This window comes from Pempheris klunzingeri, chromosome 21 (genome assembly GCF_042242105.1).
Source record: "Pempheris klunzingeri isolate RE-2024b chromosome 21, fPemKlu1.hap1, whole genome shotgun sequence".
Lineage (NCBI taxonomy): Eukaryota > Metazoa > Chordata > Actinopteri > Acropomatiformes > Pempheridae > Pempheris > Pempheris klunzingeri.
The window spans coordinates 5249289-5263095 of record NC_092032.1 but is presented as its reverse complement, the minus strand read 5'-3'; the positions used below and the strand labels follow the sequence as shown (position 1 = coordinate 5263095).

Below are 13807 nucleotides of genomic sequence, written 5' to 3'. Positions count from 1 at the left end.
AAGTTGTGCTTTTGACTTAACTCAGCCCCTCCTGTAACTAACCTTCAACAGACGATGATCATTTGGAATCGAACCCTGTGTTATTAAATGCCTCCCTCCTATTCTACCTGCGTGTAAGTACCGCACTCAATCTGTACCATCTCCATAAAGAAAGCTCTGATAAATATTTGACTTCTAATTAAGGAGAGCATGAAGCTGCTCCTTCTTGTCCCAGAGATGTCTGGCTTGCCCGTAAAAAGCCACTACCTCCCAGCCCCACTGCCTCCTTGAAGGGAGAAGAGTACATGAAATAAAGAACTTTCCTTTCACATCACCACAAAAATCAGGTGGGGGTGCCACACCCCAGGCCAGACCTGATCGACTGAGCAGGAGCAAGAGATCTGGGCCACTTTGCGACTATGGGCGCCGAAGTTTTTGGCAAGGGGAGATATGTTTCTTCAGCAGCATCAGCGCGCTTGTCTGTGCTCTACGGAAAGTCTCTTTTGATTTAGAATAGAAGCTGTTATTTATTCCTGCAGGTAATTGGATTAAAAGCCAGAAGGGAGAGATATAGGCAGGAGAGGAGGAGATTCAAGCACAGCCAAATAGAAATAATGACAGAGCAAGTGTGAGTTTTTTTTTTGACTTTGCTGGAACCGTCTTTTCATGATTTATTCTGTCTTTTTTTCTTTCTTTCTTTGAAGGAGGAGGAGGAGGAAGAGCAAAGGAAACAAGAGAGGAGGATTGAACGGATAGAGCCAGTAGGGAGGGCAGATTCTTCACTGGAACATTCACCTGTGTTCAACCTAGAGTGAGTGATCCCCAACAAACCCCCTGACCCTCTATGTACCATTATGTCTTAAAACACCCCTTCTAGTATCTGTGCATGTACATAGTGTTTTTCCCTATTCGTGTTATATGAATTATGTGAGCTTTTAGTCACGCTAGAGGTGTGGCTCTCCAGGGTATGTCAGCGCTACCCCACTTTGGTGCACTGACCACATTGTGCAGCAGATCATGGCCCCCAGCAGGATGAATTGAGTTCTACTAATTCGCAGACGTCAGCTAATGTGTGCTAACACGCTAAAACTAAAGATGGTGAACGTGGAAACCATTGTTCCTGCCTCTATTGCATCCTAACACTGTTATTGTGAGCATGTACGTATGCTAAAGTTAGAATTTGTCTCAAAGCACCGCTGTGCCTAAATATAGCCTCACAGATCGGCAAGTGTGGGTGCCACACAAATGTAATTCCATTATTTATGAGGTAACTGCAGAAATCTCAAAATCTGCATGGCTATGTACCGCTAGAGGTGAGAGAGAAAATATGTTGGCAATTTGATTGGGAATTTTGATTGATCACGGCGGTACCAGAGAAGTGAATGATTGTCTGCTAAACACCTGAAAGCATCCACATTATTACATGACAATGACAACACAAAGAGTCCATCAAGACCGCGCCTTCTTCCATCACCATCATCACACATATCTGCATCAACAGTTGCTTGTGTTCATTTGTCTTCACGTCTTTATCTACGCAAATTAACCTCCTCCCCCTCCCCTTCCTCCTCCTCCTCCCCCCTTCCTTACACGTTTTTCAATTAATTTGTTCTCTTTTAGCACAACAATCTGATCTTAATCACTTAATTGGAGTCTCCATTTGGGTTTCTAATCGACCCTGAGGTCCACTAGCCTGACTTTGTAATGGATGACTTTGTGTAGGCAACGCAATGCAGCTGAATAAGAATGCACCAACCCCCCCCATCCCATGCATCCCTCGAACATCTTGTCATGTTTTACTGTGTCGTCTTTTATATCCAGCTTTTCTACATTTTCTTGTCATTCCTATTATCTGTTATTCATGCATGTCTCCCCCTGCCTCCCCCTTCTTCTCGGCCTCTCGGCCTCATCCATCATTGTCCTGCAGAGGCATGCTCAAGCCGGTCGAGGTGTCCAATGAAGGAGGGCCCCTGGGGATCCACGTAGTGCCTTTCAGTTCGCAGGATGTCAGGTAAAATCTAAGACACAATGCTGCTTAATGTACAACAATAGCTTCACCATCCAATCCTGTGGTTTGAAGCCCCGTGGTTGTGCTTTCTTTTTTACTCATTATTTCACTCGGTTTTTTTTTTCTCACTTTCTCAAATTTTCCCCTCTCTGTTCTTATTCACCTCTTTTTACATGTTACTCAAGGCTGTCTTTCACTGACTATGAGTCTTCTGGCCTTCTTTTTGTTTTTGCGTGTCTCAGCGCTGAGACACCACACCCAGCACCAGCACCGCTCATATCTCAAAGTTCGGAAAGCCCCCAGTGGGAAAAAGAATAGATGAAAGTAGTTGTGCTGCTTGACTGCACAGTTTTTTCAAGTTGTGTTATGCTTTTCTTTTATTCCAGCCTGTGTCCTCAGTCACAACAGTGTTCGCTCTGCCTTGAAGGTGATTTAGGCTGCTTCCTTTTGCCTTTTTTTTTTTTTTTTTTTATTAACTGATGAGGAGTGGCAATGACAGGGGACAAGAGGAGGCATGCATCCTAGTTTATAGTTATTTCAGAGAAAATAAAGGACAGAGGAAGTCGCCAGATGTAATCAAACTAAAAGCTTGATCACTGCTGCACGCCAAGGGACTGGCACACCACCAAGGTGAATGTGACTACTCAGCGCTGGGAGAGGGAGGCAGGGCCACGAGGTGAAAAGACAGAGTGAGGAGATGAAATGGGATGGCATTTCAGGGCCAGAGGATGGCTGTCATTGAAGAGTGCTGCGTGTCATTTCGTTGGGACACTAATCCCATTGATGTTTATAAGCAAGTGTCATGAAACTATATTTAGCTTTGACCTCGCGTGATTAAGTCCCTCAGAAGCGGAGACACATTGAGTTATCCTGAGTCAGAAAAGGAAAATCACGAGTCGCACCAAGCGGTATTGTTGAAATAAAGTTCCAATCCAGCAGACTGCATTTTGTAAGATTTAGCAGTGACGCTGCATGGTCAGTAAATTTCATCTCCATCAGCTAAGGTCGGCACTAATAGCTATCAGAGCCTTCAATTAACATCAGACATGATAAGACTTAGCGTCTGGTCAGCGGGATGATGCTAATGGCCTGGCCCGGCTCTTTCCTGTTTGCTGTGCACAAGGACAGGAGGCATTAGGCTCAGTGGGCTGTCATTAGTGTCTAGACCAGGGCCACAGGGGTCAGACAGCCAGCAAAACCAGACAGCAAACAAGGAACTGCAGGCGCTTCAGCGTTGGCTGCCTGCGTTCTGCCTCACTGTACTGACATCAAGTGAGATCCAAGCGGGAGGGTAAGACAGCTGCAGGAAAAAGCTGCACACCTGCAGACAGCGAGTCTCTCTCTTAAACACACACACTCACACACACAGACAGACAGACAGACAGACAGACAGACAGACAGATCGATAGAATGATAGGTAGATAGTCAGACATACTAAAGTAAATGCAAATGTGCAGATACACTGATCCTTGGAGTGAACAAAGATGTTTATGTGCAAATCCACCGATTAAGCAGTAAACAGACAGACAGACGGGAACAGTACGGGTTTACCTTGAGCCCACACAGACTCTTGATCTCCTCCTTTCGCTTGCAGCGTTCATCTACTTCATGCTTGTCCCTCGCATTCTTTGCTTAATGAACTTCTCATTCCACGACCAGCTTCAATTGTAAACAAACCGCGGACTTAATTGCTGTGCATAAATGGATCCCGATTGGATTATTATTTGATTAAAGGCAGTAGATGAGAGCAGGTGGCCTTGTTCAAATCATTTCTCAGCACTGCTGCCCAGCCACAAGATGGAGTAAAGTCATGCATTGCAGATCGATGCTGATTCTTGTGTTCTAGGAAAAGTGAGGCTTAGAGGGCCTGATGTCTGCAGATGCTTGCCTAAATATAAACTCCTTGTGCTTGTATCTGACAACAAACGAATTTACTGTCATTTTACTGTATTGTGAGAATGCCATGTTTGCTTTAGCTGTCCTGCTTTCCCTAAGTAACTGATAAAGATCTACAGAAATCCTGATCAGTGACACAGGACAGACTGGGGAGAGCGGCAGTGCGTTACGATCATCACAGTTATAGTGCTTTTATGAAATCATCATCTTCTACAAATCTCTAAAAAGATGCCGCTCTATCCCCAATCCTCCCTGCTGCTGCTTTGAATACTGATCAGGGATCAGCCAAATTTCCTTTATCCACTGTCTATTGTCTGCTACCAGATCAGAAGTCATTAGAGTGTGTCCATGTGCAATACTTTGTTTTCAAGCTCCCAACACTTATGGAGATGAAGCACAATCACGTCCACCCACACCGCCAGCAATTACTCTCCGTTCAACACACTTAAGCTGACCTGACAATGCCGGCTCAGACACTGAGAAAGGGGGAAGGGCCTTTTGTGATCTTTAATTTCAACTTAATGCTGAACAATTTACCCCCATTGAGGAGCTGAGATGAGTCTGCGGCGGGAGCGTGGATGTTCACATTATGCAGCCAATTAGAGCAATGTTCTGAAAGTGGCCCTGTTTGGCTGAAATGCTAAAGAGCTCGGCAAGTGTGCCCTTGGCGCCTGTGGTAAACAGGGTCACATTTTAAATGTGCTGTTGTTTATGTGTCCAGTGAGAGGATAAGACATAGCTGAAAAATTATTAAAGCACACAGCTTACGTCCTTGCCAATGATAAGCTGCTGATTGCAGTGTGATTTACTGTCTCACGAAATCTTAGTTTGGCTCCTCAATAGTTTTGGCTCCGACATATTTCATCATTCTTTTTAATTTCCTAAAAGTAAGCCGCCGAACTTTTTGTCAGTTTGTGCAAGGACACCAAACATTTGCCCTCAGTCAGTCTACCTGTTACCCCAGGCATGTGGCGCCTTAGAGACGGATGGAGTTTGTAGTTGTGCTGTGCGAGCGCACATCAGATCTCTTGCATGTGTTTATCCTCAGGGCCTAACTAAAGCCCCAAAGGAGCTCACTGATGTATTTATTTAGAGGGAGAAGGGGACGGGGGTATTTGAAGGTAAAGGTTTCCTTTTTTTTTTTTTTTGAACAGTGCTGAAATGGCACTGCTGTGGAACTGCTTGGGTATTTATTACAGCACCGCCAGCTCACGTCTTAAGCTCCAGTTAAGGCAACTGCAGCGTTTCCTCCGAAGCCATAAGATGATCTCTTAGCTGTTGGTCTGGATTACCTCAGCCAACCCGCCCTGTCATTCTCTCAAACCTGCCCACAGAAAAGCAGACAGAATAGAGGACAGAGGGACGGACAGAGGCTTACAATTTAGTTAGTAATGCAGGCTGCAGGTCTTTATTCAAGCTTAAAGTTTGGAAAGTAAACTTTTTAGTGATAGTAGCATGTATAAGGAAAGTGCATGACAATAGAGCTAAATATACTTAAATTAACTTAAATACTTTGCTCAGAATCTGGTGGGGAAGTGATACCTGACTCATGACCTTACAGACTTGCTCACAGACAAAATACATACAAAAATAATCCGAAATTTGCATCACTTCATGGCATTATTGGTTGATAAGTTACAAATTTCTAGGCAAACCTACACATATAACAAAGATATTTACTTCATTCTTTGGATAATGCTAATCGCCTGGCTTATCTTCATCATTTACTTGTTCTTCTTCTGTTTCTAGACTTCTATCGACTGTCATTACCTTTTTCAAATGCAAGGATTCACACGACGTGGACACGACTGCTTGCTGTTCAGTTTATTATCACGTGACCGTGTGCGATGCAGCTGCTACAGTGTGGATCTAAATGATGTCATATCTCTAATCTGCTGTGTGATCATTTCCAGGACTCAGGGCTTGCTTGTGAAGCGTCTGGAGCGCGGGGGCAAAGCCGAGCAGGAGCGCCTCTTCAAGGAGAATGACTGCATTGTCAAAATTAATCAGGGGGACATTCGCCGCCTGCGGTTCGAACAGTAAGCTCCGAAGTTAGCCCTCTGCTAACGGTGATACACGTCCACATCCTTTTTTTTTTTCCTGCTTCTGCACAAAAACTGAAACGTTTCTATTCTCAGCATGTCCTCTTCTTGTCACATGCACTAAATGCCGTGCTGATTTTAATTTTTTCCTCGACAGCCAATTCTAAGACACATACTGTAATATCTCAATTCACCGTCCGCTCAGTGATGGTTCATTCTTAGAGAACCGTGTCAAGTGCAGTGAAATAGTCTTGCTGTTGATAAGTGGAGCCTAAACTTCAGGGAGCCATAACACCCATATAGCTGCACAGTAAAACAGAATTATTAGTCTTTGTCGGCCTTCCTGTAATAGGTCTCAGTGACCTGCAGTCCTTCACCACCGCCTCGGCCTCTGATCCAAAACTGCCCACACACTCTCGATTCATTTCTATCGATTCATCACTCCCCATCATTTCCTAAAGTGGAATGAAGATATAAAGCTGGGACTTTTCCCCCCATTTACCGAAAGCCAGCTCCTCTCCCCAACACGCACAAGGCTAGATGTACACCGTCACACACACACACACACACACACACACACACACACACTGAGCTATAAAGTATTATCTACAATTGTGTTTGTCCGTGCATGTGTGTGAGTCAGACTGAGAAACAGATTGCTTCTCCTCCAGGCTGAATTCTGGAGGCAGTTTACGGCGATCTGCTTGGCTCTCTCGGTTGTCATCGACTCCTCCACAGGAAGAAATAGCCCAGATTCCCGCTAACAAAGGCTCAGCCCACAGTCAGACCGGGCTGGACATAGTTCACTAGAACCGCTAGGCTTAGAGACACCCTGCTAGATGATTGACAGAAGCCAAGGCAGGAACCAAGCTTGGAGCTCTTTATCCAGAAGTGGTCTGACACTGCACTAATACTGTCTGGGCATTTCTAAGCAAGGCACGCCTAGCATTTTTTAACCAACTTTGGCGAAGACATGAAAATCTCTCTTACGTCAGTGAAACTCCTGCCTGTCACGGTTACCTTACCACATTATGCTAATATGTTCATCAGTACTCAGTCACTAAGGTTTTAGAACCCTTTTTTTCCCCCCTTTCTTTTCAAACTGATGCTATTGTCATTAGTAAACATCCCAATTTCCTTCCAAGCCCTTTCTAGTGTGAAAGAGGCTTACAAACCAAATCCACGAGGGAGTGATGTTTTGTAGCGTTCCGCACTTACCCTCCCCTGCCAAACACACACACACCCCCCTCACCAGCATCCAAATGCATATGATGTTTGTGATTCTGCATGAAAATTAGGTGAAGGAGCAAAACTTTCCTCCCTGTGTACCGCTCCTCGTCTCTCATTATTCCCCCCCCCCCACCCCTTCTTCCCCTTGACTGTGTGCCGCACAGAGCGACAGTTTAAAGTGATAGTCTAATCTCCTTGGGATTGTTTTGCATGGGTAAATATTTTGAGGCGCTCAATCTAACTGAAAGTAATGATGCATTGATGGTGTGATTTATTATTCAATCAGGCTCACATGGAGGCTGATTACTGGAGTGATGGCAGTGTATATGTGCAGGTGGGAGCATTTGCGTACAAGGTTGCGTGTGCGCACACTCTCGCTCGCTCAGTCATCACCCACTAATGTGCACACGTGAGTGATATTTGTAAATTACCATAAGGATAAAGATGGGCGAGACCAAATCCTGCAGAAGTGGCTCGGTACGGCATTTGTGCCCTGCCTGCCTGTTACACTGCTCGAATGAAGTGCTGTCTGTTCGGGTTGAAGCGGCTTAGCGCCTGTTATTTGGATGGAATCGGCACAGTATTACCGCTGTGGTAATGGGGGAGTGGAAACGGTGGGTGGTATTGCTGGAAGCCAGATATCTATTGTTCCTCTGGCCCCTTATGCTACATGGCTTGCTCCCGGCCAGTCTATCTATATGCTAAGTGCCATCAGCAAACCAGACTAAACAATTCTTACATGAGGGAATGATGTTGAGCTCTTGTCTTAGCTTATTTGGCCCCAAAACACACTCGAGACTCAGTGTGTGTTTTGGCTTTGTTTTGTTTTTTTCAGATTTTGTGTGTCAGGAATGAAGTGTGTTTCCACTTACTTTGGATCCTCATTGTCTGGAAAGCTTCCTTGATGCATGATTCATCATCTCTGCTCTGATTATTGAGACAGTTCAAGTCCATTCATCTCTAAACAACAGTCAGACACAAACCTATAGGCTATTGTACTGCAGAGACTGAGATACTCATCATACCGTATGTTTCACTGGCATAACGCACACTACACAGTGTACGGTATAATGTTTCATCAGGCTCACCATTCACCATCCATATCTTCTCCCTGCCTTGATGCTTGCAATTATAGATAATGTAATTTCCGTCCTCTGCTGCTATGTGGTGAGTAGCCCTGCAATTAGCCATGCTAACCTCAACTCTTCCTATCGCTGCTCAACATACAGGACCTCATAGCCGTCCTTATCCTTCGTAATCTGTCAAGCTATGATAGTGCATTATTGTACTTCTCTCTTATCATGTTAAAGCTAATTCATTCCAGTCCGCCTGACCTCCCCACTCTCTCTGTGTCACCTCCAGAGCCCAGAACATTTTCAGGCAGGCGATGCGTTGTCCAGTCATCCTCTTCCACGTGGTCCCCGCCGCCATGAGGAGGCAGTACGAGCTGCTGGCGGCCCCGAGCGAGCTCAGCCCGCCCCAGTCCAACAGAGTCCGCTTTAGCCAAGACTCCCTGCAGTCGGGGGACAGGTCCAGTGTGGCTGGGGATGTGACGTCCAGATCTGGACCACAGCCAGGCCTCAATCACGAGTAGGTTTGACTCCCTTTTTTGTGTCTTTGGGAGACTCATCTTGTGTGTGACTCATGTCGTTGAGTAGATGTTAAGACAACCTGCGCAGAATTTGAAAGCCAGATGAAAATGAAACACATAATTGCATGTTTGGAAAAATAATAACATTTCATGTTTGTGCACGTAATTAGGCAAAGCAGTTCTGTTTTAATATGCCACTTAATGACTTTCCCTTGATATTTTGATCGTGTATCCATCAGAGGTTAAAAGCTACAGAATAAAAGCAGAGAGAGTATTTTTAATAATAATTTCTACCTGGTACCTCCAAGTCTGCATCGCTGATCATCTTATTAAAAGCCCGTTTTTATCTGCCTGTGGTTACTATTAATTTCTGTAATGTCTTTGGCCTAATTCCAGAGAGCTGAACATGTGGGTGTTTCTCAGATAGGTCCTTGTCTACAGAAAAAAATGTGTTAATTTAAATGATGTGAATTCATAAATCCTCTATCCATTCTCTGTTTATTACATTTAGTCAATGTGTCAATATTCCCCACTGCACAGAGATAATCATTTAATGTTGAATCATTATTGTGCATTTTACATTAGACGTTATAGCAGCAGCCTGCTCATGCTCAATTTAAGACAGCACATATTATTTGCTCAAAGTAAAAAGAAAACAAAACAGAATGGATGAATCCAATTGGCAGAGCACAATATCAGAACTTTCACAAAATGACAACCCCACAAGCAATTTGTCAACCGATAGATTATTGACAGGACAAGTGCATTTGACCAACTGATCGATCCATGGAGCAGACAGGGTCAGGCCTACGTGTCTGTTGTCCTAAGCTGCTATTATCATCATTATTTCAAATAATGGCACCAAGGTCGTTCTAAGTACAACGTTTTGTACTTGGAATTGCTCTTACTGTGGTTGTTGTTGAAACTGGTGCATCATCATTTGAAATGTTTATTTGAATGTCGACTTGTTAACTGTAAAAAATACAGAAAATACCACAGTGGCACCCCGGCAGTGCCAAATGAACTAAACTCTACCTTCCCTTCCCAAGTAGTCTATTCATGTATGTAAAAAAAAAACAAACAAATCAAATGCTGATTGGTGATTGCTCTTTAGCCACCAGGGACCTCTGGCAGGAAGCACTCCAGAGCCGAGCCGCCGTTGCACCATGCCCCCCCACGCCTTGGTCTCCAGGACGTCATCCGCCCCTTCCCCTTCCCTGCAGCGCAGGGTAAGCACGAACCTATCCACCGGCTCCTACCTGAAGAACAAAGGCCGCAGATTCAACATCCAGCTGAAGAAAGGTAAGAACCACAGCACGCGTTAATGCATGGTCTGTTTTTTCACGAGAACAATACTTCAGTAAAAGCTTCAGCTCGTGCCAGGAATAGTCACGTAAAGGGCCCTACTTTTGTGGTGATGAAACAAACATTTTGGTGTTTTCCTGAGCTTGAAATTCACTCTACCTGTTTGTGCGGTATTTTGGTGCGGAGAGAACGGTGCAAACAGGAGGGAGGTTGATTTGAGTAAGGCGGTGCAAAGCGAGCTGTTGGTATTTTGGCGGAACATGTGTTGTAGACATGGAGACGGCCGTTTGCCTTCGCTTTCGCAACCATACGATAAATTAGATCAGATTAGAACTGTTTCTGCCAACGTTTCTGCCAATCCCTTCATTGACAAATTGCATCCAATCTTATCAGCAGCGAGTTGATGAAGCACTCGGTGTAACTGATATTACGGCATCTGTGTGTGCAGGTGTGCAGGGTCTGTTTTGCAGACTGGCGAAATCTCCAAGTCAGATCCAGCAGCATTCAGCGTTTAACGGCACTTCAAGTTCACTTTAAGACACATACACACAGTATTTTGATCATCAAGCAAACAAACGTTAAGTAGTTTATCCCTCAATGTAGAGAGCAGATGCAAATAACGCCTGTCTTTCTCTTTCTGTTTCTGCCTCTATCACCCATGTTCCACCGTGTCAGACCCTCTTTACTCCTCCTTTACTGAGACAAAGGGGACAAAGAGCCATATCATCATCTGCATGCATTTATTTTCTTCTACAGTAAGCACTATATTGAGGGAGACACTGTTATATCTTTCAGGAAATATTCTGAAATATTGCCTTTGGGCTTTGTTTAACTGAGCAAAGCCAAAAGCAAACACAGATAAATCGCGTCTTGAGTTTGTGGCTTGATGCACTCACGATGGTCGCATCACCATGGTCTTGTGGTTGAAATATCAAGATTCAGCAATCACTCTTCTTCCAGCTGAGACTGGTTTGCTTGTGAACTTGAACAGGCCTTTGATACTGGAGCAGTTGTATATCTTAGCCAACAGTTGTGTCGGGTTCACTGCCAGAGTCCATCTCATTTTCATCACTTCATTATCGTTATATCTATTGACATGCAGTCACTTGTGAAATGAACCAGTGTGTAGGTGACTTGCCTTCTCTCTGTCTTTTTTTTTTTTTTTTTCGCTCCTCTTTTTTCTGTAAGAGGGAGCAGATGTTTAGTTGAAAGCTGGCACTGAGGCCATAGCGGCAAGCTTTAGGGAATAGTGCGGCAAGTGAGGGCAGCAGCGCAGGCTAAATGCAATGCACTCTGGGGAAATGCAGTCACAGGCTGCTGTAATATATTTGGCAAAGGTCCCCTAGCATTGCCAGCAGACTTTTAGAGTTCTCATACAGTGTGCGGCATCAGTTCAAGTTTTCTTTTGGATAAATTCTTCTCTTTTTTTTCTGCACTCAAGCCTCTCATTTTAGAGAAACCAAGCTGGGGAGATGTTGATGGAGTTCTAGCAAGAGACTAATGCCAGTAGTTTAGTTTATTTTCACTAGCCACATGGCTTCATGGTCTAATTCAGTACCACTCACAACTCTCAAAAGTGCGTTCTTGCCCAAGTGGCAGAAATGGTTTCTCCGATTATGACTCATGATTTAATGGCTATGCCTCACTTGTAAGCATCAAACCATTTGTGAACTCTAAATGGGGATGAATTATTGTCCAAATGCTGTTGAATTGGAAATTTAAGTGAGCACTAAAGTCCGACATAGTTGAGGGAAATGTGCCTCTAAAATCCATTTTGACAGTTCTGTTTGATAACCGTCAGACTTTATCACTACTAATGTACTTTTAGAAAGGATTCAGCAGTTTTGTTGTTGACTCGCTGTAATTGTTGTGATTTGGCCTAAGTGGCTCTGAGATCTGAGTAGCAGGAGCAGATCTTGCATGGCAAATTAACAAGAGTGCCTTAATCAAATACTGCAGTCGAAAAGGACATAGGCACCCCATTAAGTCATTCCAGTGTGCCTCAGTCTCTCCTCATGTTTGCTGTTTAATTGGCATATTGGAGCCAGGATTCCAACTAATCCAGAAAGGGATACAATTACTTTTATCCTGGTCTTCTATTACCCAAAATAAAGACGTCAGTGGCTACTTACTGAAGGCCTATTAGAGATCCTTTTTCTTAATTGCCTGATTGGAGACCGTTAACGACAGGATCTTACAATGGGCAGGATTTTGATTCTGCTCATTAGGCTGTGTGCAGGCCAGGGGAGAGGAAATGAACTGACATGGGAGTGGTGCATGTGCAGGGGGGGGGGGTCACAGTGGAAAGAGGAACACAGTGATGTAGAGACATTTGAAAGCGGCACCATAATATGCAAGTCATCAGGATCTGAAACTGTAGGATATCATTGGGCACGGAGTAATGAGCAACACAACTTTATTTAGAGGTTTGTGAAATCACATCATTTTGGGCAAAATAAAATCTGCCTTATTTGACTATTTCATCACTATAGAGTATAGCACTGACGCTGAGTAGGGACCTGATTGCCATGGCGGCTCTGTGACCTTGTATTAAAAGTTTGTCACCTATGAAGGCAACTTCTGCAGATTTAATATTCAACGTAAAAGGATGGCAGCTATGTCTATCCGCTAGTTTTCATACTGCATTGATGCAGAGATAACAGCACGTCATTATCCTCTGCAGCTCAACTTTTTGACACCATAAGCAACCTTCTCATCACCTTTGTCTGTGTGCAGAAGCCATGAGAAAGTTGCCATCCGTGCTTCTCCCTCTTTGTATTTCTTGTTCATCAACACCACAACTGTCAGTGCGTCGACAGACAGTTCGGCAGACTGCTAGAGAGACATGCTGGGAAAAGTAGGTCATGATGAACCATCAGAGGTGCTGACAGCTCTGTGAAATGAGCAGCTACTTTGACATGAATACTAATCACTGTTGTTACCGTCAGAAAAGAATCCACTGAAACCACAGAACGCAACTTTCCCACTTTCCTGCTTAAAATGCCGATGGCTAGGTAATGCATGGTGGGATCTTTCTCTCTGAACATTGCTCTTAATGACTCATCTAATAGAATATTTAAAAATTCAATAGCCCCGCTACATAACACTATCAAGTAATAACGCGACAGACACAATTTATTTGGCTTAACTTTTTCCCGAGCTGACATTTGAGAGCATTTCGTGCTTCTATTTGACAAATTCAGGTCCGGTCAGCAGAAAAGGTCAGGCCTGAGATGCTCTTATTTATCCATTATTGTATTTGCCTACTTCCTCCAGACCACCAATTCATATTCATTTGATGCAACTTAAAGGTCAATCTTGAACCCTAAAGTAAATGGCTTTGCACTATTGATATCTGAAGTGTTTCCTCAGTTGTTGAATTCAGCCACTCACTGCACTTCAAAAAGCATGTATCTCTGATACATCAGTAAGAAAGAACTTTTGATGAATGCATAACGATCACTGCTTTCTATACTGTGCAATCCTCAAACTATCTATCTATCTATATATAGTATAAGGTTGCCTCGACCCAGACACAACCTCCTGACATGCCAACGCACTAGAAAGTATTTTTTTGGTTCAAGTATCTGGCACAAGGCAGCTGGATGATTTAGAAAACTTTATTTGTGTGATTTAGATATAGTACACTGCATTAAATGTTACTGAATGGCATTTTGATGCATTTTGAAGTCCTTAATCATTCACGTCTTCCTGCTTATTCTGGTCCATAACCGGCCTTTAATCCAACCACAACTC

General features: G+C 43.9%; 1 protein-coding gene across 1 annotated transcript in view; it reads left to right on the top strand.

The window, feature by feature from the left end:
* The window catches only part of LOC139220860 (partitioning defective 3 homolog), a 309168-nt gene that overhangs the window by 142403 nt on the left and 152958 nt on the right, over positions 1-13807 (top strand). The window contains exons 6-10 of the mRNA XM_070852717.1: positions 684-790; positions 1907-1990; positions 5797-5922; positions 8518-8745; positions 9861-10048. Of these exons, the coding sequence (XP_070708818.1) occupies positions 684-790; positions 1907-1990; positions 5797-5922; positions 8518-8745; positions 9861-10048 (733 nt within the window). The remainder of the gene's footprint in view (positions 1-683; positions 791-1906; positions 1991-5796; positions 5923-8517; positions 8746-9860; positions 10049-13807) is intronic.